The 24,912-nt window shown below is 38.8% G+C and overlaps 1 protein-coding gene across 1 annotated transcript in view; it reads left to right on the top strand.

Annotated features, from left to right (window-relative positions):
• UBR3 (ubiquitin protein ligase E3 component n-recognin 3) overlaps positions 1–24,912 on the top strand; it is a 233,207-nt gene that overhangs the window by 199,454 nt on the left and 8,841 nt on the right. The window contains 5 exon segments of the mRNA XM_075070130.1: positions 1,723–1,823; positions 12,987–13,111; positions 16,527–16,634; positions 17,785–17,910; positions 24,249–24,428. Of these exon segments, the coding sequence (XP_074926231.1) occupies positions 1,723–1,823; positions 12,987–13,111; positions 16,527–16,634; positions 17,785–17,910; positions 24,249–24,428 (640 nt within the window).

Genomic DNA, 24,912 nt, shown 5'->3' with positions numbered 1-24,912 from the left:
GGGTCTCCTCGGAAACTGCAACATCCTCTTTGCTCAGCTGCTAGGCGGAGACGTGGCCAGTGCCCTGGGCAGAGGCAGCATGCAGAGCTGCCTGGCCACACCTCTGCCTCGCAGCTGAGCTGCTTCCAGGGAGCCCCCCAGATAAGTGCAGCCCAGAGCCCAGCTCACCCTGTCCTGTGCCTCAACTCCTGGCAAAGAGGTACTGAGCCAGATAGGAAGTCTGCTGGCTCCAAACCCCGCCCCCCAACCAGTGGGGGTCCCGGGCTGCTGCCAGTCCACCCCCCAGCACCAGGGCTGCCTTCCCCCAGCACTCGCAGCCCCCCTAGGCAGCAGCCCCCCCCCACCAAGTTTTAGTCACTGGTATTTTTAGTTTACTGCCCGTGACCTGTCCATGACTTTTACTAAAAATACCTGTGACTAAAATGTAGCCTTACTTATAAGTAGATAACTGATAAAATTGTATTGTTGAATGAAACTGATTAATCTAACAGGAAATCTTTTTCTGTGGTTGCTCTCTCTATCTAACCATATGAATTTTTTCATAAAACTTATGGTTCTTAATAAAATGTTGCAGGATTGAGACTCTCTAAAAATTGCGCAGAAATCTAGCTGACTTTTTTCCTTTACCCTAACATTTTTAGGCTTGGCAGAATTCAATTTTTATTTTTATTATAATTATTTTATTTTTTTTATAATTCTGATGGATATGTGTATTTGTTAAGCATTTAAGTTTATTTCTTAATGTTTCTTAAAGTTTATTTTAAGTGTATTTTATTTTTATCAATTTAAATATTTATAGCTGTGCAAAATTTTTGATTTAAGCATTTATTTTTTAATCAATTTAAATTTTCACAGTTGCAGGAAATTATGGCAGGAGTCAGACAATATGGGAATCAGACAATAGTTGTTCATTGCCAGTAGACATTGAGATCCAAAATGTTAAAGCTGTATAACCATTACAACACAAATTGTCAATATCACATGTCAAAGTATATAAAGTAAATATCCTTAAATCAAACTCTAATAAGTTCTCAAGCAGCATTTTTCTTTCTTTGCCTATCTGTAAATTTTGATTATTGTTGATGTAAATATTTTTGATGGTTTTTGTGTATGTATAGTGAAATCAACATTTACCGATAAAATCTAAGGCTTCCAAGCCTGTACATGTGGCAGTACAGTTCTTATTCCATCTCATGAAGTAAGGGAAAGTCTTATATAGGATCTCAGTGTTTTTCAGTGGAATTCATCTTCTGAGACAGAATGTTAATCTTGAATACTGTAGTGATGTGTGTGTGCTTGCATGTGTTTGTGAATCTATATGTATATGTGCTAAACCTTTTGAGGAGGAACGCGCTAAATTGCCTGCCAGAATCTTAAGGTTTTTCATAAATTATTTTTGTGCATGACTGGGAGTTTGTGGATCATGAGCATTTAGGGAGACACATTGAATGTCGCAGGTGAGTTGTATCTTTAGGTCTTTAGAAACGTTAACTACTAGTAACAATAGTCAAATGTTCAAATTGTGATTTGTCATAAGTACCCGTAGACTAAAATGTGATCTTAAAACTACAGTTTCATTAGTATTATCAGATATTAGAATTCCAAAAGCTTGTGATCATGTAATATTGCAATGACAAACATTTAAAATTAAAATGCAAAGTAAAATGTAAAAGTGAAAGATGGATTATAGTGTCAAAAGTGATGATTTTAATAATTTTTCAGGCTGAGCAGTGAAGAATTACCAGAGGTTCCAGTACTTTACAGAGATGTCTCATCCCTTTTGCTCATCCAGATTTTAACCATGCCACAGCCATTGTGCAAAGGTATGCTACAAAAATGCATATATTTAAATGATTGTAAACGTAACTGTGTGCATTCATGGTAGTTCTAAAAACACGGTAAGTCAGAGCTTATCTGCTGTGTTTTCTGAAATAGTGACTCTGCCTTATCTACAGAAGGTGGCATTGAACAGACATTTTTGTTGTGGTTTGACAGGCTTATCTGTGTCCCCTGTCTTCTCTCACCTTATCAGTCAACCAATACAACAAAGAACCAAAGCCTGAGAAAAACTATTAAGTTATTTTACTGGGGAAAAATACATGTCCTTTGTATGACCTTAATCTCTTTTCTCTAGAGGGCAGCTCAATATTTCAAGTTGAACTGAGTGCCTAAGGGTGAAAGATAGTAATATATTTTGAGTTTGAGTTCAAATTGCAGCAATCATGTTTAATAGGAGGTCGCATACAAAGATGTTAATTGCAGTAATGCAGCAACTATAATGGAATCAGCATATAATATAAATTCTAAATAGACGCTCATGAACTGCAGTCTTAGTGACCAAAATTCAAGATATTTGAAATATATCTATACTTGTAAAAAGGGTAGTTGACCGTGGAGTATTTTGTGACTAGTCAATGTACAGCCCTAAACAAGGTGACTTAGCTTTTGATTTCACAATTCTTTATTTTTTCTTAGGAAGAAATCCACGTAGGTACTTAGGTGCCTAACTCCCACTTCTAGGCACTGCTGCTATTCACAGTACTTCCATGTAGCTGGTGCCTATCCCTGTAGGCATCTCAGCTTACTTGTGCAGTAAAAGCTCTACGCGCTTGTGACTTGGCCCCTAGGAATGTGCACTGCGGTCTCACTCTAGGCACCTGGGTGCTTATCTCCTCCCTGAGGCCCACAGTGATTTACACACCAGGGGAAGGTAGCATTTGGGTGCTGAAGGATATGTCTACTCTGCTATGTAAGCTCAGGGTTAGTAGATGTCAAGTTAAAAGACTCTGGGTTTGTTAACATAGGACTATAGCAGCTACACTCATTTGTAACCCTTGGTTAGGAATTGTTGAACCCTAGGTCCCAGCCTGGGGCTCCAGCATCTGCACTGCATATGACAGCCTGAGTCCCATCATCCATTCTCAGATTTCCTAGTATCCTCCCCAAATGTGGCTGCTCTAGCCCTCTCTTCGTGAGCAGTGTGGGAAAACTTGACTGTCCAGAGGAAAAAGAAGGTCAGAAGGGTTGTGAGATACTTTTAGCAGATTCGCATAGCATGAGTCCACTGAGTCTCTGTCTATATTGCAAAGCAATAGGACTTGAACCTGGGTCCCAGCTTGACTCAAGCTTTGCCCCTCCATTTCTCACTCTCCAAACACAGAGATGGGAGCTTGGTGAAATGTGTTATTATCTGTATATACAATAATAGTGATATTTAGTTCTTATGTAATGTCTTTGTAATTCACAAAGTAAAGTAGCATGATCACCCTTTTATGTATGGTGAAATTGAGACAGAGAGAGGTAAAGTGACTTGCCAAAGGTCACACAGCAGGTCAGTGGTAGAGCTGAGAATAGAACCCACATTTCACCATGCTGCTTCCCAAGCTTTCTCCAACTTCTCAGTGTGATGTCAGAGCACAGCAATTGTGGCAGGACTGGAAATGAGGATTCTGAGGCAAAGAGGATGCATGGGATGTGGTCTTATACTACCTGTTCCTAGAATGCTCTTCCAACTTTATACTAAAGTATTTTATAGAAGAAATGGTATTGCAATATGATGCAAAACCTAGTGCCAGGGGGCTCTGAGTCATAAGAACACAGAAAACACAAAATCTGTGTTTAGAATATATGGAGGATTTTTTTTCTTCATTTTTTGAGAGAGACAATTTTATATTGATATTGGATTCTGCATCATATTACAATATGCTTTCTTTGGAGTGCAGACAATTTTAAAGTATTTGTACATTTGATTATGATCCTTATGGTAAACTACAGTTACCTTATTCTTCAAGTATTTAATGTATCAGTTCATCTTTTTTGCTTCAAATCCATTTTTGGGATCTAATCATATCTACATAGTATTCTTTGAGAACATTAGCACTTAAGAAGCAGGACCGAAACTTCATATATTGCCCTTCAAGTATAGTTCTGGGAATTGCATTAGCTACCTTATTAACTGTTGTACCATCTTGGTATCTTTTTCATTCCTATATTGATTAAGGCAAAATAATACTATTATAACTGTTCAGTCTCTTCATTCAGAGAGTGAAAATTGATCTGAACCCATTGTAAAGAAAGAACACAAATTGTCTTTTGCAGAGAAGCTTAATGTTAGAGGTCAGAACATTTACAGGCTCTGGTCACGTCAATTTATTAAGAGAGGACTAAGAGAGTACACATTGTACGTGTAGAGTGCACCTGCTGTGTAGTGTGACCTGCAAAATAGTCACTGTGTTCAGTTGCTGAAACAATTTGTGAATTTTAAAAACCTAAAAACTCTAAGATGGGCAGAGCTGATGTGTGCTTGACATGCTTGGCATTGTGATTAAGTAAAATTCTCTTCATAGGTGTAGGGTACCTGTGAAAGATGGGAATTCATCTTCACAGCCATCACGCAGTGCACAGAATAGACAGTTCTCAGGGAGTGAATCAGGGTTGTGTAGCAAATTCGGCTGTTGTCTACAGAAGCCCTGACACATATGTTGCAGAAGTAGGTATTTATGTAATGTATGTGGCAGGAGATTGCAGAAACAGAAAGGGTGGCCTTGTGGTTAAGGCAGTTGAATGCCATCCTTATGGATTGAATTCTGCCCCTTCCTCTGCCACAGTATTCTTAATGCTGGACAAATCACGTAAGCCAAACTTTTCACAGGTAACCACTCATCATAAGTTCCTCTTTCCTGGGTGCCTGACTTGAGACTGTGGGGTCAAAGCTGTAATGAAGTCAAGGAGAGCTGTGCTTTGAACACATAAAAGTATCATATACATGCTAAGTACTCTGTAAAATCAGAACCTGAGTGTGTTAAGTTGGGCAACCACAATTGGTAGACGCTTTTACAATTTTGAACTTGCTTTCTCTGTGATTTAATCCCCCATCTGTGAAATGGAGACTATGAAAATACCTTCTGAGAGGGGTGTTGTGAGGATAAATGGATTTTTTGTGATGAGTGCTATAGAAAAGCCCCAGTGGAAATTAATAATTTTGTATTCAGAACAGGATTTAGATGGTATGCAGTAAATAAGACCCAGGGCCACACACTGAACGATGAGGTAAAAAGAAATATTAACTAGTTACCCCTTTAGTTACCCCATTTTCCCAGAATACAGAAAAAGGCAGGCATCTTTTGAAAAAATAGTATGAGATTGTGTCATGTCTCATAATTCATGAACATCAGGGGCCCAAATGAAGCTTGTACAGGCAAACTAGCAAATAATTCGGGGTGGGTGGGAGGGGAGGAGAAGGTTTAATGACCAAGCCAGGGCAATCCTTTTTAAAATCTTGTCTGAAAGATGATACCTTTGAAAGCACAGTGCCCCCTAATAACATGCAAGGACATTGGTCAAGTACTGACTGAAAGAAGAGCACAACCTATTGAATAACCAAAATATGGAGCTCAATTCTTCCTCTGTTCAGCTCGGCACTCAGCTTGCCATGAGAATGAGGTGGGCATGAACTGCTTATAGCTTCCTGCTTCTTCACCAGCTCAGCATGGGCATCTGTGAAAGCAGACTGGGAGCTGCTCTAGCTTATGCCACTCTAAGGTTAAGTGTCTTGTAGCCCATCATAAGGGAAGTAATGTTTGCCTCCATTGACCATTTATAGCCTGAATCCCCCTCTGGCTCCAGAAGGGGGCCAGCAGCACCTCGAGTGAACATTAAAATTGTTCTTTCATCACTGGATATGTATCTTGACTAAATAGAGAAAAAGTCTTAGCTTGAATAGTAAATATTTCAGTTTCTACACTGAAAGTAAATTATGTATACACAGGGGCTTTAGTTAGCCTTTCATGGATTATCTTAAATTTTAATGCTGGCTTCCTTTTTAAAAAATGTTTTTCTCAAATATCTGTTTAAGTTTCAGTAAAAGAAAAAGGTATACATAGGAAAGGTGACTATTTCCAGTTTATGCAAAATTGCTAACCTTTTCCTTTGAATTCGTTTACTCAGCAAGCTCTCTCATTGCAGTTGTTGCCTTCCAGCATAGGCCATTTAATATGATATAAATGACAGAATAAAAAGGCATATGCCAAGTTATCAATAAATGACTTATCACAGTACTGCTAGGATTAGGGGATCTACCAGCCTTTCCTTTATAAACTCTGTAATGGACTTCAATGTAGGTTGTATAAAGATATATTAAAGATAAATGGGATGATTTTTGCACATGCTTATGTTTCACCCTAATCTGCTATACAGTTAAGAAATAATAAAAGACACACTGCCTGGCTATTTTAGTCACGTAAATGCAAAATTAGACTAGTACACCAATGTACTCATTAATATGATTTTGTTTTATCCCTAACATGCAACAAACAGTAATAGGTAATTAATTTGTTATTTATAGTAGATGCCCCACTGCAAACACATTCTGCCTTTTGAGTGAGTGTGAGAATGGGTGTGTGTTGGACTCCCAACGAACCTAAAGTTCATATTGTGAAAAAACTAACCTGCAAATTTTATTTTTATTATTTTTTTTCAATTAAAGTGCAAAAAGCATAACCACATTTTAAAAAACCCTGCATTTTGGCCTACCTAAATACAATGGCTGAATTTTGCTTGTTAGGATGAACATGTACATACCCTAAATTTCTGTTCACTAGAACTTGCTAGGTCTATACTGGAGATGGGAAGTGTGCCTCCCAGCTCTGGTAGACAGGCATGCGTTAGCTCTGCTTAAGCTTGAGCACCAAAAATAGCAGTGTGGGCTTTACAACATAGGGTAGCCATTGGAATACGGAACCAGGGGATTAGTGTAGACCAGACCTTAGAGTGTGTCCGTCTGCTGGGGCTGGGAAGCACACACCCAGCTGCAGTGTAGACATACCCTGATGCCCATGAAAGCTATGCAGTGGTACATGACTTGAGGGGAAGGAGCCACCGAAAAGTAATTCAAATATAGCATTTGAACTCTTCTGACTGCCTCAGGGCAGTTTTAAGTTTTGCTGGTTGCAAGAACCCACTAGGGTCAGTTATGCTTGCCTTGGATTAATGGAATGCAAGATGCTCCAGCCATGCCCTCTTCTGTCATTTTTTGAGGGGTGTAGAAAAGACTTCTCACCCTGTTGTACAAGAAAGCAAAGCAAAGGGGTCTCAAAAGAAATCAAGGAAATGGCCTTTAAAGAGACGCTTTCAAGGTAAAAAGTAAAGAACCTCCTTGTAACAATAGCTTTATTAGAATTAAAATATGTTTTAAAAACTTATTTTATTTTTATCATTCATGATGTTTGTTGACCTTGTGTACTCCACTCAGGTTGGAGAGAAACTAAACTGGTTTATTTAAGTCATTCTTCATTCCATTAAAATCAGTTTAATCTTCCAGTTCTGATTCTCTCCTACTTAGGTTATTTCACAGCACCCAACACCGTGTCTTAGTTCCTTCTAGAATTATGAAATGAAACAAGGAGACAAATATCTATCAAATGCAGTTCCTCTTCATTCCTGTACTGTTTCTTACTCCCAGGTGAAAGCGTATTGTTAGTGTGCATGTGTGGTTTTTAAACATAAGCTAATGTGGTAATATTGTTCTTAGCAAATGCAAGATTGAAAAAATAAGTGTTTCATTTGTACCGCACTATGGTGCGGTTTGTGGTACTCCTTAGCTCCTGCAGGAGAGAGTTCTACAATATGGGCTAGCCCCTAGGAAAGCCCTGTTTTCTGTACAGATGGGCTTCACCCTGGAGGCAGATACCAGAGGAGTGGAGTCTCATCGAGGGCAGTTCTGGTCCCTAAGGGTGAGATGCTATTTAGGTATCCTGTGCCCAGCTGTTTAATGCTCTGATAATCAGGATGCAGATTTTAAACTTAACATCATTCTCTACAGGGAGCCAGTGGCAGGAGAAGAACACTGGACTGATGTGCTCTCAGTAACTTTTGTGCTGATGAGACCTCCGGCTGCATTCTGCCCCAGGTGCAGTCCTTTCAGGGTTGATGTTTCCATAACAAAATAGATTACATTGTTATTATCCAAATAGTAGGTGGAGTTACGCATTATTGTGACTAGGTTACCATTAGCAAGAATGAGACTATTGCCATACTCTTGGTGTTTGGATTTTCAACACCACTAAATAATGCTTTTAACAGTTATTTCTATTGGATTTTTAAAACAGATTTTTAAACAAAATCAACATTTTGGGCTCCAATACTTGACAGCGTCCCTTTACACAGCCTACGTTAAAGCCCGCTCAAAAAAAGAGTTTATAAAGGAAAGGCTGGTAGACCCCCTAATCCTAGCAGTACTTGCAAGATGTATTTGTATGGTGTATGTATTGAGGTATTTTATGTGAAATATTTCTTTATTTTACTGCTGTATATTGTACAAATCACATTTTCTGCAAATGGTAAATTCTTAACCTAATTCTTTTGACGTTACCAAGTAATTTTAAATTGGTTCTGAAAGCAGTTCTGGCTTCTGCTAAAATTTTTGCACATTCATCTTTTACTGTTAATGCAAACAATGCAAGTCTTTTGTAAGTAGAACAACAAAAGCATGATAGATCTTTAATTTTAGCAATAATAATGTGTAAAATGGACATGCAAAAAGCTTATAGTTAATCTATGTGGTAGTTATCCCATAATGTCATTATAAGTAGGGTCCTACCAAATTCACAGTCTATTATGGTCAATTTCCCAGCCATTTGAAAATGGGTAAATTTTGTGTTTTCAGATGCTACATCTGAAATTTCACGGTGTTGTAACGGTGGGAGTCCTGACCCAAAAGGGTGTGTGTGAGCGGGGTCGCAAACCTGTTATAGAGGAGTCATGAGATTGTCACCCTAACTTCAGTGCTGCCTTCAGGGCTGGACAGAGTGGGGAAGATGGTGCTGAACTATCTGAAGCTGGGAGAGATACCCAAGAGCAGCCCTACAGGGAAAAAACAAGTCCTGTCCTGCCCCGCCCCAGCCCTGCCCGAACTAGCAGCTAGGAGCCCCCTTTGCTGGGGCACTCCTAACAGCACAGGGAAGACTGGATCCAACGCCACAAGGCTCCTCCAGTTGTAGGAACCTCCAGGGCTACTGCCCAGCCCCAGAGCATCCTGCAGCAGGGGGAGGCACCTGGAGGTGGGTCTGGTCTCTCTCACTCCCCCTCCTCCACCCAAGCAGCTGTCCAGGGAATGGAAAAGTCCTGTCCCTCCCCAGCCCTGCTGGAACTAGGATCCCCCTTTGCTGGGGTGCTCCTAGGAACAAGCGGATATCAGATTTCATGGGGAAGGGCTTATTTCGTGGATCTGTGTTGCATTTCTCACAGCTGTGAAATTGGTAGGGCCTAATTATAATCATTATTACTCTTTTGTACTGCAGTAGAGTCTGGAGCTCCAAACTCCAAACCAATCCTATTCAATTTATTCATAAATGATCTGGAGAAAGGGGTAAACAGTGAGGTGGCCAAGTTTGCAGATGATACTAAACTACTCAAGATAGTTAAGACCGAAGCAGATTGCGAAGAACTTCAAAAAGATCTCACAAAACTAAGTGATTGGGCAACAAAATGGCAAATGAAATTTAATGTGGATAAATGTAAAGTAATGCACATTGGAAAAAATAACCCCAACTATACATACAATATGATGGGGGCTAATTTAGCTACAACGAGTCAGGAAAAAGATCTTGGCGTCATCGTGGAGAGTTCTCTGAAGATGTCCACGCAGTGCGCAGAGGCGGTCAAAAAAGCAAACAGGATGTTAGGAATCATTAAAAAGAGGATAGAGAATAAGACTGAGAATATATTATTGCCCTTATATAAATCCATGGTACGCCCACATCTCGAATACTGTGTACAGATGTGGTCTCCTCACCTCAAAAAAGATATTCTAGCACTAGAAAAGGTTCAGAAAAGGGCAACTAAAATGATTAGGGGTTTGGAGAGGGTCCCATATGAGGAAAGATTAAAGAGGCTAGGCCTTTTCAGCTTGGAAAAGAGGAGATTAAAGGGGGATATGATAGAGGTATATAAAATCATGAGTGATGTGGAGAAAGTGGATAAGGAAAAGTTATTTACTTATTCCCATAATACAAGAACTAGGGGTCACCAAATGAAATTAATAGGTAGCAGGTTTAAAACAAATAAAAGGAAGTTCTTCTTCACACAGCGCACAGTCAACTTGTGGAACTCCTTACCTGAGGAGGTTGTGAAGGCTGGGACTATAACAATGTTTAAAAGGGAACTGGATAAATTCATGGTGGCTAAGTCCATAAATGGCTATTAGCCAGGAAGGGTAAAGAATGGTGTCCCTAGCCTCTGTTCATCAGAGGATGGAGGTGGATGGCAGGAGAGAGATCACTTGATGATTGCCTGTTAGCTTCACTCCCTCTGCGGCACCTGGCATTGGCCATTGTCGGTAGACAGATACTGGGCTAGATGGACCTTTGGTCTGACCTAGTACGGCCGTTCTTATGTTCTTATGACCCAATGTGCTGTACATGCTTATAGTATAGCCCCTGCCCCACAGACCTTCTAATCTAGCAAGGTTAAGACTTGACAGTTGGGTGTATAATACAAGTGAATGACAAGGAGGCGGAAGACAAGTGTAATGTTTATAGCTTACATATGCAATCTTATCCTAGGTGTACTGTTTTGAGTTTGTTAAACAAAATAATTAAAACAGGTGCATGAGAAACTCTAAGGAAGGCCACCTCCCTAGCTGTTATCACTAGGCATCATAACAGAGTCCTGCTATCACAGGTAACATGACAGAGGTGAGTCTTCCTAAGAGATTTGAAGGGGAGACAAAGGTAGTGGCTGTGCAGACTGGGTTAGGAGAGTGTCCCAGTTTTACAATAAGAATTATGAAGTTGTATTTTTTTCATTTACCCCTTCATGATGTAAAATATATATACTGTCTCTTGCTGACTCAATCTCTGTGCTGTCATGAAGGGGATCAAAATTGAGAACCTGAGCTCAGTCCTAAACTAGAATGGAATTAAGTGTCTGTAGATGCAGCCATGTAAAACTGCATGTGTGCATGCAGGTACATGCATGGCCTTTAACTGTGGATCTCCTTCCCTGCGTTAATCTTCGGAGGTGGAAATGCCATGACAATGGAGCCTCTGGGAGAGGGAAGAAACAAGGGATCAGGTTGTGGGGGGCTGTGATAGAGGCTCAGGAGATTGCCCTGTCTCTGGGGAGGATGTGGGAGTAGAAGATGACATATACTATGAAATCCATTATAAGAAAACTGGTGTATTTAAGTTGAGATAGGAAGTAAAGCCTGTGCATTGGTTTGTTTAACATGGGATGCATATGATGATACAAAAACTAGAACCTTTTCAGTTACATAAACCATTTAGATGTAAATGGTGCTTAGTAAATATATGCTGTTCAGATAGTGTTTAAAGAATGTGAAAATCCATAGGTTTCTGTGTGTGTATGGATTTCTTGGGAACATTTATTAAACAAAAAGACGAAAATGGACACTAGTTCACAAATTAATCCTGCAGTTGGGTCCGAGGACCAAGAACCCCAGCTGCAGCCCCTCAGTCCTGCTCATATGCTGGATAAGCACTTAATTCGGTCCACCTCAACTCTAGTTTGTTTTCATGCACAAAGCTCGCTCAGCCCTTGGTTAAGGAGGAATGAATTTAAGTCAGTTGTTGCATCATATTATTTAATTAAAAGTAAACCACGTTGCTACCAAAATCTGGGGAGAACTTGTTTTAAGTGCCTATGTCCCATTATTTTTAATATGAATCAGAGTTACATTGATGCTAGTATGGAAGACTGTCCACTTAGTATGGGACTGATTTGACTTGAAGTAGGAAAGGGCTAGGTGGTGGAAACTTAAGTTTTAAAGTCGATTTGCAAAATTGAACATAAATGAAATTGTTTGGAGCAGGGAGTGCTGTAAGCCTCTAATCAAGTGAGAAAAACGGACATTTAGCACATCTGCACCTTAACCCTAACTTTCGCCTTTCTTCTCTTTCAAATGTTGTGAAGTCTGGTCCTGCCTCTGATTGTCTGCTGCTCATAGCTGATTTCAGAGCAGTTCCCTGCACTGGAGCCTTCTTACAGGGGAGAGATGTCCTATCTGTCTATGTAATCTATATATCAATATAGTGTGTGTTTACAGCCACACACATGCAAATGTATATAAGTACAATTATGAGGACTTCTGAAAGAAAAGAAAGAGCTCTTTCTAAAAAAGTGGAAACATGAAAACAAGAATACAACAGGATTTATTTTAGCTCCACATCTCAGCTCTGTTTTAATACAGTACCAGAGGTGTGGTACTGTATTAAACAGGAACTAGTGACTTGTGGCAGGGCTGGAATTTCAGTATCTGAAAAATGAAAGTGGAGGGTCAGGAATTAAGCTAAACAAATGTGCTGAGTGCCCCTGTTGTGATTATTTGGGTCATTCAGCACCTATTTCAGTATTTGTTACAACTGTGATTAACCCAAGATATTTGAATTTGCTGACATAAGATACACAATTTGCTCTAGTCTACAACTCACAGTCGATTGTGGTAAACATCTTATCAGTACCTCTTTACAGTAACGTGAGCATGACAAATGTTGTAAAGTCCCCTAGAAGGATGTCACTGCTGATCAAGATTGAGGTGGATTTTCAGGGCAGTGAAAGGATTCTTGCACTGTACCTCTTTTGTACATTGAAGACTTCACAGGCTCCAGGGCTGTCTATCGTAACTTTCTAAAGCACTGAGGGTATGTCTAGACAACAAAGAAAACCCCACAGCTGCCCCATGCCAGCCAGCTTGGGCTCGTGGAGCTTGGGCTGCAGGGCTGTTTCACTGCTGTATAGACTTCTGGGCTTGGGCTGGAGCATGGCCTCTAGGACCCTGTGGGGTGGGAGAGTCCCAAAGCTTGTACTTTAAAAATGATTTTGTGCATTTTGAATTTCTTCATACTGAATTCATTCTTCATTTGAGAAGCATTATGTTTGCAAATTGAAAGAGACTGTGTAATTGGTCTATAATAAATTGAAGTCATGGTTTAAAAAATGTGAAACACAATGTCTCTTTGTTTACTTTATAGAACACTTTACCTGCATTGTAAAGGTGCTGTTTACATTATTGTATACCCAAGCCCTGGCAGCATTTTCTGTAAAATGCAGTGCTGAAGACAGGGTAGCATGGAAGAACTCAGGAGCTCTGAAAAAGGTTGGTCAGTTTACTAAAAACTATATTGATAACATTGTTTATTAAATTTATGAAGCATTTATTAGTATATTATATCAATTCAATGGTGAACTTAATGTAGAATAGGTGTGGCTTAACATCATTAGAATTTCATCTCTTGTTCAACTATTGTGCAAGTAACAAGTGAGTCAGATTTGTTTCATTTTAGCTTAGTCTCAGTGGACTCTACTACACATTTTGGCATAAGTAATTATCTTTGTAATATATCAGTTCTAATATTGTTATACTATAGATTTGCAGAGTTGTGCCTAAAAGCTTACATACTGCCTCTGTATCTAGTGATCAAATTTTTAAGGGGACCTGTCCAAAGTCAACTTAGATCTCAAAATTGGTTATTGGAAATTGTTAATTAACTGTTGAAACAGAAAATTTTTCATTAGGTCCAACCGTGCTACGATTGGTCATTCCCCCAGTGCAGAAGATTATTCTTCTGCTTCTCACGAACGGAAAGTCCTGCCTATTCTTTTCTGTGTGTGTAATTTTATGTGTTTAAGTGACAGTGGAAATCAGATAAGACACTTACATGAAGAGGTTTTGGAAGTTTCACAATGTGCCATTGATAAAGAACTGATTGATAGACTGAGAATAAGACTTTTTTTAAAAATTGATTCTTTAGCTAGTTATAATGGAATAGAATAGAATAGAATATTCCTCTCACTGTAAAATTGAAGTCCTGTTAGATATGCCAGATATCAGTCTAATATGCTCATTTCAGTAAATAAAAAAGCAAGTTGTCTGCAAAGAAAAAATAGAATTTTCTAGTTTTGTTCATAGTTATTAATCACTAGCCATGTGCAGTCCTCTCAAAATGCAATATGTGATTCCTCCTCTGGCTAAGGAACCAGAGGAGGAATTTAGCAATATTGTGGGCCAGGCAGGTAATCCTCCTTCCTGCCATTGGTAGTATTTAAGAGGAAACTGAGACACCTGGCCTACTTTTCCCATGTAATCACAAATTGGCCATGCTTGTCAGCACATACACCTACAGTTTTTAAGTGCAAGTTAGTAGTTTGTCCAGAGGGGGCTAAGTAATGAAATTTAGTTTTGTCTGTATGAGCTCTTTGGTGTCTGAGGCTACTGTGCAGTGGGATGGATGCTGCATTATTGTTAAATAAATGTTTTTCCATAGGATACTGTCATAAGAAGAGTTCAATTTCAAACCCACAATTTTAGCATGAGGTCTGTGCACTTTTTTGTTTATCTAAATGAGATCTAAGTGACAGACAGTTTTACAGATGTAAATCTGTGATAGAGAGTGCTTGAAAGCGCTGCCAGTTTATATTCTTTCACAATCAATTTGATAAACGTAGGCAGCTTTTATTTATTGTTCATAAAATGCTAGTAGAGTGGGTCAAGTTTTATCTGAACATATATTTTAAATGTTTCAACAGCTAGCTACAATGAAATATTTTGTTCTATAAAAATAGAGAATGATGGCATACTGTAGTCAGGTTTGCTACATGCTAAGCCTTTTTCTCTCTAGCAGAGTAATAGCTTTTTTAGCACATAAGGCGGTTTGTGCCTTAGGGTTGCAAATTATGTTCATGGATCAGTAAATGGATTTATGAAGTAACAGAGTTTTTTTCCATCTTAAAGGCACCTAGAGTCACAAGTGGTGAAACCTCTTGACATGTAGCTAAATATGCATGATAGCATATTTTTGTATTCTAGAAAGAAAAACTGGCATTTTCATTGGCATGGCTGTCGCTGACAGATGTTAACATTGTTATTTGGGTGGTAGTTTTACATTCTATGACACACTGCTGCTGAAGGCTGTTCGTGGGTTGTGTAGGTAAATCAAAGTGAATGGTAACTGAAAGTCTGTCAATTCAAGAAGGCTGACGTATCCTTTCCCCCCTCTAACCCTCCCACGCCACCTTCCCCTCCCACCTCCCCCGGTACATAGAGCCAACTGATGGCTTCGTACACCACTTTAGGTAAAGCCTGAGAGAGGCAGAGAACTACCCACTGGACACAGAATCCAACCTGCACCGTTCAGCAGACATAGTTCAATAGTGGCAATCTCTGGTAGCTCCTGACAGCAGCCTGCCTTTCCTGCCTGTTTGTGGCGGATGCCTTAGTATAGCTGGCATATGTACAGGGATACAGGTTCAGGTAGTAGCTCAATGTCAAGTTTGTTTTCTTTACTCCTTTTCATACTCAGTTCAGCCGTCAGATTACCTGAAACCCAGCCCAGTGAAGTCCTAATCACTCTGCAAGCTGTATGTAGCCTTTTGGTGACTGGGGGATAAGGAAGAAGAAGCAGTAGTGAGGAGGGAGCAAAAGAAGAAATTTGAGAGAGAAAGGGGAGGGTTAAGAATAGATGGAAATAATAGATGAAAGTGTAAATGGGCAGAACAAAGGACATATAGTGGTACTGAGAATTGTGGAGAGATGGAACACAGGGTGAAAAGAGGAACATCTCTTTGCCAAATCATCACAAGAGGAGCCTCCAACAAAAAAGATTGGAGACCATTGGCTTAGAGCTCAGGGCCTAAATGGGGAAAAGGGATCTGGCCTGGCCCCTGCGGTGAATTTCATCCTCAATGAGGAGTTTAAACTCATAGCAAGAGATGATTAACCTTGTTGTACATTGGGGAAATGAATGTCAGTTTTTATACAGCATTGTATGGTAGAGCTTTTTATATATTACGGCCCACTTCATTTGTTTTGGTATTTTTTTTAAAAATAATCATCCTGGTAACATTTTGTCTTTTTCTGTTGCTCATGTTTATACTTTTCTCACATGAACTAAAGTTTGTATCTAATATTGTTTCTTCTTGTGGGTATTTTTGTGTAATTTCTAGGAAGACATTTATGGAAATATGCCGCTTATTTCTCATGGTTTTCTGTAATTATTAGCTTTCTTGACACATAATTATTGTGACACAAAGCTAAGTGGCTGATTAAAAAAAAAAAATTCCACTGAACGATTTTTCCCTGTCTGTATAAATGTTACCCATTCTCTACATAGCATTACATTTTTTGATAGCTTCTTTCTCATTCAGTATATTTAAATTGCAAGCTTTTCTTGGTTCAGTTTAATTAATGCATTATAGCAAATTACAGTTTCAAAATTGCCACTTAACCTCAGTGCATGTGCTAAATATATTCCATCTGAATTGTATTTGATTTTAGTAGCTTTTCACTATGCAAATATTGTTTCAATTTCTACATCCTATGTATTGTTATGAAGTATTTATTTGTGCTTAAAACATTACCCTTCCAATATCATATGTACCGCTTCTCTTTGAGTCCGAATGTGCGTGTTGCTTTAAAGGAAATATATTTCACCTTTGCTGCTTCTATAGAAATAATTTTCTCCTTATTTTGTATGACTGGTGCAATTTGAGTCTGCCTTTTTCTTTATTCACAGAATACATCCAATGGAGAAAAGTCTTGGGAGGTGTTACTGAGTCATGTGATTTCTGAGCTCTCCAAAGGGAAGATGTTTGAGGAAGGAGAAACTGAAGAATTAGCAATGGTATTCTTTTTTTACAGTTTTGTTTAGGAAGTTTTAACAGGTTTACAAATCGTTACCATGTAAATAGAAACAAAACAAGCTTTTGTTTGTTTTGGAAATATTATGCAGTAATGTAGTCATTAAATCTTTGTTTAGCAGGGTGCTAACAAATTACACTGAGCCTCTTTACACCACTCATGATGTGTTATTTCTGGTGATTTTATTAAACTGAATGAAACTACTGACTCTACTTGATCAAACCAGACGTATCTGTAAATGTTAATAATCAAATACTGGACATGTATGCGTTTTTTTTTTTTCCTTCTTCAGAGAATATATTTTGTCTGAGTAGTGAATTGAATGGTAAAAAAAAATCTAAGCATCTATTGTCGTATGTCTATTTTGCTGGGTGCATAGTTGATGTGTTAATTTTTCCATAACATCCACCACCTGTATTTTTTTTAAATCATTCCTCTAGTGTTGAACTATTTTTCTTTTTCCAGTGGGAGGCTATTAGTAATCTAGTGGCTAGTAGCAGATGAGATATTAATTCTTAATATCTTTGGGTGTGACCACTTCTGCTAGGAAGCCCCAGGAGTATTAGCAAAGGATCATTTGGTAATAAATATTCAGCAATTTGTAATATTTGATTAGAGAATATGGAGACATAATTTGTAATGATTGGACATGTCCACCATATGCATAAAATCTCTCACTGTAATTTTTCCAACATTTATCTCCATTCACTCTATATACATATTTTAATCTGACTGGTGTGAGAACCATTGAAATGGTATCTTGAAGATATTTTCTTTTTTTGTGCTAAAGACTGCTAAAGGTCCTCTTTTTCAGATCAAAGCCCATTCCTCTGGAGTAGTTTGTCTAGCCAAATCCTTTTCCCACTATGTCCGATATGGACATTTTTTGTTAGGAAAGTTGTCTGAAAAGATTGAAATTAAATTAGTGTGTTTTTTTGTTTGTTTCTTAACTGACCAGAAGCCTTTGCTTCTGTTAAAGTTGGCTTTCTGTATAAAACAGCTTTTTTGAGAAAGAAAATGCCTAACTGGAAGATGCTACATCCCATATTTGTTTGTAACAAAATCATTTGAGATTATTAGTGAACTATTAGCGTTTGGAAAGCAGAATTTCATAACCTCTCTTTCCACTCTAGGTTAGCTCTAGTGTTTGGTCTCCTGACTCAATAGAGGGTTTTCTGCAGCAGTTCTGCCTGCCTTTCCTCAGGATCACCTGCCTTCTTCAACATCATCTTTTTGGAGGGGAATTACCCAGTTGTCAGGTACAATGGGGGGAGGCAAGAAATGACACTGTTTTTTGTTTTTTTTCTGTTGAAAGTTTATGTAGTATAATTGAAACATGTATTACTCCACCCCAAAAGAGAAAAGGTCCAACATTTTTGTATTATTTTGAGCAGATATTTGTTTTGCTGTAACATTGCTTCATGTCTGACATCTGTGAAAGACTTCAAATACACCGTAAGAATCTAGATAATGTTTTACTATATTTCAAATATTTTTGTAGAAAGTGTCATGGCAAGAAAAACTGCTAACTTTGCAATATAATACGTGCCAGATACTTCCTCCTTTTCATTTTCATAACTCCCAGAGAAGCCCAGAGGAGGTTTGTGACAGAAGGGTTTTAGAATTGGCTCTTTTGCATGCAAAAGACAAAATATAGAGTGAAATCACTGGCCATAGTGTAACTTTATTTTGTGTACATTTATGCTAAAACAAAAAAAAACCCAAGCCCCTCCCCAAAATGTTTAACCTCAACCTCTGCAGAATTTTCTTCTTTGTGTAAGTAACCGGTTAAAATAATTTCATCAAGGATTAAGAGATACTATATTTTAATATGATAGCCCAGGCCACTTTAATTCTGGCATTTCCTAACTTTTGAGTGTTTAACTTTGCAACCTTAATAAAGTTATTGTATTTTGTGTGAATAGGTGGATGCATGTGTGAGTGTGCAATAAAATATAAATTTCCAAAAGTTATTTTTAAGATCAGATAAAATGTTTAATAGAGATTTGAGTGGTGAGACAGTATGGCTTAGTAAACGGGGATAGGGAGTTCATTTTGTGCATAGGGGAATTGAGATAGGGAAAATGTGTATTTCATTTATAGTAATATTCCATCTTAAAGGTATGTCTGACAATCCTGTATGCATGGGAGGGTCGTCTTCCCTCAGAAGTTTGTCTGCTTCCAGCAGGTGGCACTGTGACCTGCCAACCTCCTGTTCCTCAAACTTCTGGCTTCTAGTCAAGGGAAATCAGCAGTAATTAGTGATCCTGCCTTTGTTTGTGTCCTCTTCCTGTTGTGAATTCTTCTCACAGAGCTGGGTGTTTTATCAAATGTATCTTTCTTCTTGCTGACAGGATAACTTCATGGCCCTTTTATGGGCTTAGTTTATTTGGCTTTACTTCCACAGCACAAGGATCTCCTCTTCACCGTGTAGCTTATTAACATGAACTCAGCAGCTGGAGAGACTGCTGTATGACAAAAGGAGTGCCTCTGCTTTTCCTGCAGTACTTGTCCTTGCCATATGTATGAATAAAGGGAAAGGTTCAGGGCCCCATAGAAGGAGGCTGAGGGAGCAGCCACATCCCTCCAAGATCTTCCAGGGGAATAAATACTGTCAGAGGAGAGCAGTCCCATGCATAGTCATAGCAACCATTCAATGTGAACTTGAAGGCCAGTGGGAGAAAATATCTATCAAGAATTCCCTGCTTTAAATAAGTTTCTCCAAAATGAATTTATTTGTTTCACAGTCTGGCTTCCTAAGTCTGTCTGAATTGATAGCACTAGTCTGCCTCTAAAATAATCAGAATGTCTTCTGAGGCCCATCTGTAAAAGGGCCAGGTAAATTTGAAACTGTGTTAAAGAAGGTAATCAAGACACTTGGCTTTCAAATTGAGCAAGATGAGGCTAAGTTACCTGCAAGTAATATTTACCCCAGATCTTAGAAAAGGAAACAAAAAAATCTGCTGAAAGTCATTATAGACAACTAGAGAAGGAGAATGAACCAGCAAAAGGTAAAAAACTAAAACCAACAACCAAAACCATTTGCATCATATCATGTAAAGTGGATGCAGCAATGGCAGCACCTGCAAAGGATGCCATTATTGTGCAGGCAGGAGACTTCTTCTCCAGAAGTGGAACACACACAGAATTGTTGTTGGTGTTAATATGAAACTATATATCCTTCCTCTGCATCCTCATTATGATTCCCTTGGGTTATCATAGTTCCAAGATGCTTCCCACAATATTCTCTTAGAGTGAAGATATTATTAGCCAAATAAGTCAAGGTGGTTGTGCCCATGGACTCACTGAGACACCCCATTAGTTCAATTGCAGTCAAGACATGAAATATCTCATGTTCCAGATGTAGAGACTCTTATCAAGCCTTATGTCTCTCTATGGGGACTTCATGGCCAGTCAACTTGAAAAAGGTACATATTCACACCCATATTAAAGTGGGATACAAAAATATCTGATACCCATTACCAGCACCTTTTTCACTTACTGTTTCAGTTTTTACTTACCGTATATACTCGTTCATTAGCCCGCTCGTTTATAAGCCGACCCCCCAAGATGGATAGATAAAAATAGCAAAAACTGTATGACCCTTTCATAAGCCAACCCTGTATTTCAGGGGTTGGCAAACTTTGGCTCCTTGCCTGTTAGGGTAAAGCCGCTAGCAGGCCTGGACGTTTTGTTTACCACAGCATTCACATGCTTGCAGACATGCCAGGTAAACAAAACAACAATGTATTAGATATTCAATTAAATGATTCTGTAGAGTTTAAAATCATCACATTTTGGTGTAGACCCATTTATAAGCTGACCCCCCCCCCCGCTGTTTGATGCGTCACTTTTTTACCAAAAATATTCAGCTTATAAATGAGTATATACGGTACTTTTTCACTTACTGTTTGAGTGTTTACCCAGATGCTGATTACACTGACAACCCACCATTGAGCACAAAGGTACAGATTTTTACAGAGGTGCATTTTTGGATGATGATCATCTGAGGGTGCACTCACCAGTGACTGAGGCTGCAGCCTGTCTGCAGCACCAAACAATTTTGTGATTAGACTTCAGGAAGAGCGCCTGTCTTCCTACCCCGTCTAAGAGTGTTGATTGTGTCCATGGTTTTGAAAAGTATTTCTGTCACAGAAGAAATTTCGTCAGAGACTCCAGTCCCCAAATATAGAACAGGGCCCATTCCATCCAATCCCTGCTAAAACTGCCAGGGGTGAGGCCCTGATTCCTTTCCTCCCGATTCTTAAACTTGCTGCTAACTATTAGCCAGTTCTGGTAGTGTTTCTACAGTTAGATGAGTGAGCTGTTCTGAGGTGGGTGAGTCCTAATGCTCTACCAGTATATCCCCTAAGGAAATAATAATAAATGGAGATATACCTATCTCATAGAACTGGAAGGGATCTTGAAAGTTCATCAAGTCCAGCCCCCTGCCTTCACTAGCAGGACCAAGTACTTATTTTGTCCAGGCCCCTGGATGGCCACCTCAAGGATTGAACTCACAACCCTGGGTTTAGCAAGCCAATGCACAAATCACTGAGCTATCCCTCCCCCCAAAGGAAGATTTCCTATTAACGCTTACAGAATTTCAGATGTGTAGTTGGCAGAAAAATGGGTAAGGAAAAAATTTGTCATCTTTGCATCATAAAAAAATTGACAGAATCCCAGTAATGACCAGAGAGATTTTAGGATTTTTTCCTATTTTTCCCTTTTCATTTATTTCATTTGAAATGAATATGAAAATACTGTAGGATTTAGGACTCTGCAGGAGTTTACAGCTTAAATGGTAATTGCTTTTAGGAAAGTGGTTATTCCAAGCTAAACTCTGAGTGAGTCTGAAGCAGTTACATGCCTAGAGTCAAGAATTGCTGGATATTCACCAGCACATTATCTATAGCAGAATAGGATTGGACCGATTATCACAATTGCAATAAAACTTAACTCATCTGTACGTCAGTAAACTAGAAAACTGCATTAACACAGGATTCTCTGTCTTGTAGTTCACTGAAATACAGATCCATCCATGAGGTGCTTCTGTGCAGGGGCTCGAGGCCACTTCAGATGATGCTACATTTCCTTTGCTCTAGCTCTCGGCAAATCCTCAGACAGGGTTCTTACAATGCCTAATGCTGCTGGTGATTTTCTCCATGCTTCTTTCATGCTTCCTGGTGGAATTTAGATACCCAAATTGGTGGGAGGGCTGAGATCTGGACCAGGCTTTTTCCCTGCTTAAGGTGGCACTCCTTACCTCTGGCCACCTTGGGAGTTGCAGGAAACCCAAGTAGCCATTTCAGTGGTCATTGATTCTACTGGAGGAGCAGGAGGAGGTCTTTAAATAGCCGGGTACTGCCTTTTTTCTTTTCAGTGGTGGTGTTTAAAACAATTGTCACATATTTCCTGGAAGAGAATAAACCCAGATGCTGGCTGGCTCCCTGTACTAAAAGGGAGATAGAAAAAGAGCAGTTTTCCTCCTCCCCTATCCTTTCCAGTGAGGGGTAGGAAGGATAGAGTTGTGGGTCAGCCTTGACTGCAACTCATCTCACCCTTTCTCCTATTCTTTTTCTAGTCTGCCATAGTCATTCTATATTCTATTGCCCTTCAGTTTTTATTGACTCAGTCGATCTTGACCTTTTCCCACCATTCTCTTCTGGCAGTGGTCTCCTAAATCAGACCTTCTGCACAGTATTGCCACTATAGCTGAGAGACCCTTTCCTTCTGCAGCTCTCGATAATGGCAGCCATCTTTCTGTATTTCTCTTCTTGATGAGTCTCCATATTTCTCAAAACTCATTTTTTAAAATATATTCATTGCCTTTTCCCTTTTTTTTTCTGCAGTGTCTTTCTCTTCAGACGAGCTATTCTCATGGTCCTACTAGGTTTACGTTATAATCAAAAGATGGTCTTTCCACTTCACATACATACTCCCATGTTCAAGATGGAGTCATTCTGGACAGTCTTAACTAGCCACCAGCCCAAAAAACTACTAGCATCCATCAGACTACAGTATGCACATTTGACTGTAGGTATTTAATGCTGCTCAGCACCAGCAATAACTCCTGTTCTGCCATAGCAACCTGCATCTGCTTAAACAGATTAATGGGGGGCATAAGTTTACAGTTATTTAAAAGACATAGGCACTAAGGAGGAAAAGGGAGAAGTAACAGCATAGTAAAAGGGGAATAATTAGGAGTGATGGTAAGAAATTAAATGAAAAATGTAGTATGACTAGACTATATCAGGGAGATGTATTAGATAGTAAAATGATCTCCATAGAAAAAGTATTAGAACCCTTCTTGTTGCATTTTAAAACTAGACTGGACAAAACATTATCTGCTTTACATTGACTAATCTTTCATTGGCAAGGGATCCTAGTAAATAGGTCTTTTCTATCGTATTTTGCCAGTTGATCAAATATGTTTGCCCTGTATCTCTTGCAGCTTTCACCCCATAATTCTGCAGTGAATCTTGTCTTGCCTTAGAACTTGATGGCTCTCAGGCATTTCATTCATACCCATTTGGAAACAATCCTAATGTCATTCAGTGTATATTTTCCTGATCTTGTTTCTGTCATCCATCTACTGTCCTATTTTACAAATTAATATGTGTATTTGTAGTATCTTTTCTGTCAATCAGCTATATTCTATATTTGTTAAAAGCCGTACGTGTCCTTTGCTGATTTCCATTGTTCCAATGAAAAATGTGATAATCTTTGGCTTAATCTTTTGTGCAAGCTCCTTTACTTTCTCCTATTAAAATTTTCTTTCCATTTTTACACTCTCTTACCCTCATTCTATAATTTGTCCTCTCATCATCTGTCATTTAATACTTTGCAGCCTCTTCTCTCTCACCTTTGATTACTCTGCATATCTTTATCCAGATTGGTCTTTTTATTATTATTATTATTATTCCTAATCATATACTTATTGCTGGCTGGCATGCATCTTGGGCGTATTGTAATTCATTTATGAATACTTCACATTTTTTCTCTTTCTACCCTTTCCCTGTATTGTTTTATCCCATTCATTTCATCTCTGGGTTTCCAATGTGCTCTGCATAAATGTATGGCCTTATTTTATGTTTTCTTCCTTTTCTCTAATTATCAATTTAGGCTTCAGTTCTAAACATGTATGTATGTGCTTAACTTTAAGCATGTAAGTAGTTCCATTGAAATCAGCAGAACTACTCATGTTTAAAATTAAGCCCATGTGTGTTTGTAACATTGAGGCCTTACACCGATTTCTCTACCTCTCAAATATATCACCAAAATAATCTTAAAACCTGTTCTGGATTTGTAGAGAATACAGTACTTCCATTCAAACTAGACTTCAGTCTTAGGTCTGTGAAATGTAAGCTAACATTTTGTGGGCTTCATTCTCCACTTCACCCAAGTTCAGGGGCAGCTTTAACTTGTACCTCTGATGTAAGGTCCCTCAGGGATTTTACACCACTGGAGAATCAGGTGTAGCAGAGCCTCACTCTGCCATGCTCCCTCCCAGTCACTTATATATTAATTGATACAGTGCTGTGCTTTGAGCTTATAACACAAAATGATCAAGTCTTTCTTGTTTCATGTCTAAAAGGAAGATGAAGAATTTACAGTTCTTGCAAACTGCCTGGGTCTGTTACCATCATCTTTTCAGTCACCACATCAATTCACCAGTGCCTCTTGCCTTGATTGGCCAGTGCCAGCATTTAATATGATATCACAGTGGTGCTTAGAATTGGCTTCATTTGCAGACAGACATGCAGAACAAGTGAAGGTACGTAAAAAAATTTGCACCCCCATACAGTGCTGATGTGTAAGAATGGAATTCCTTGATTCTAGTTATGCTGTGTGTGTATGTATAATGCTGTGTTTTAAATTTATCATGACAAAATAAGCAGGCAAAGTGCACAGTTGAACCTACAATATGTGTGTTTTGTGCTTACATCTGTTTCACTTGCATATTTTGCAGGTACAACTTTGTTTTGAAAACTTGAACCCTAATGGTAATCACAAAATGTTCTTGCTGTCAGTAGATCTGATTCATTCGATAGACCATTGAGCCATGGTCGTAAAACTATTGATATTGTTTTTATGTTTGAAAAAGAACACTGCTGTTTTACTGTATTTTGCAAATGAGACCTCTTTCAGTTTTTATAACAAACTCTTGTGAACAGAACAGTAATTTGTAAGAAAGATCCTCACACATATATGCCCTTAAGTGGGTAACCCGCAAAAATGGATTAGATTCAACTGTAATA

Source organism: Chelonoidis abingdonii, chromosome 10 (assembly GCF_003597395.2).
Source record: "Chelonoidis abingdonii isolate Lonesome George chromosome 10, CheloAbing_2.0, whole genome shotgun sequence".
NCBI lineage: Eukaryota > Metazoa > Chordata > Testudines > Testudinidae > Chelonoidis > Chelonoidis abingdonii.
Note: the sequence above shows the minus strand (reverse complement) of the source record. Positions and strands in the feature narration are given on the sequence as shown.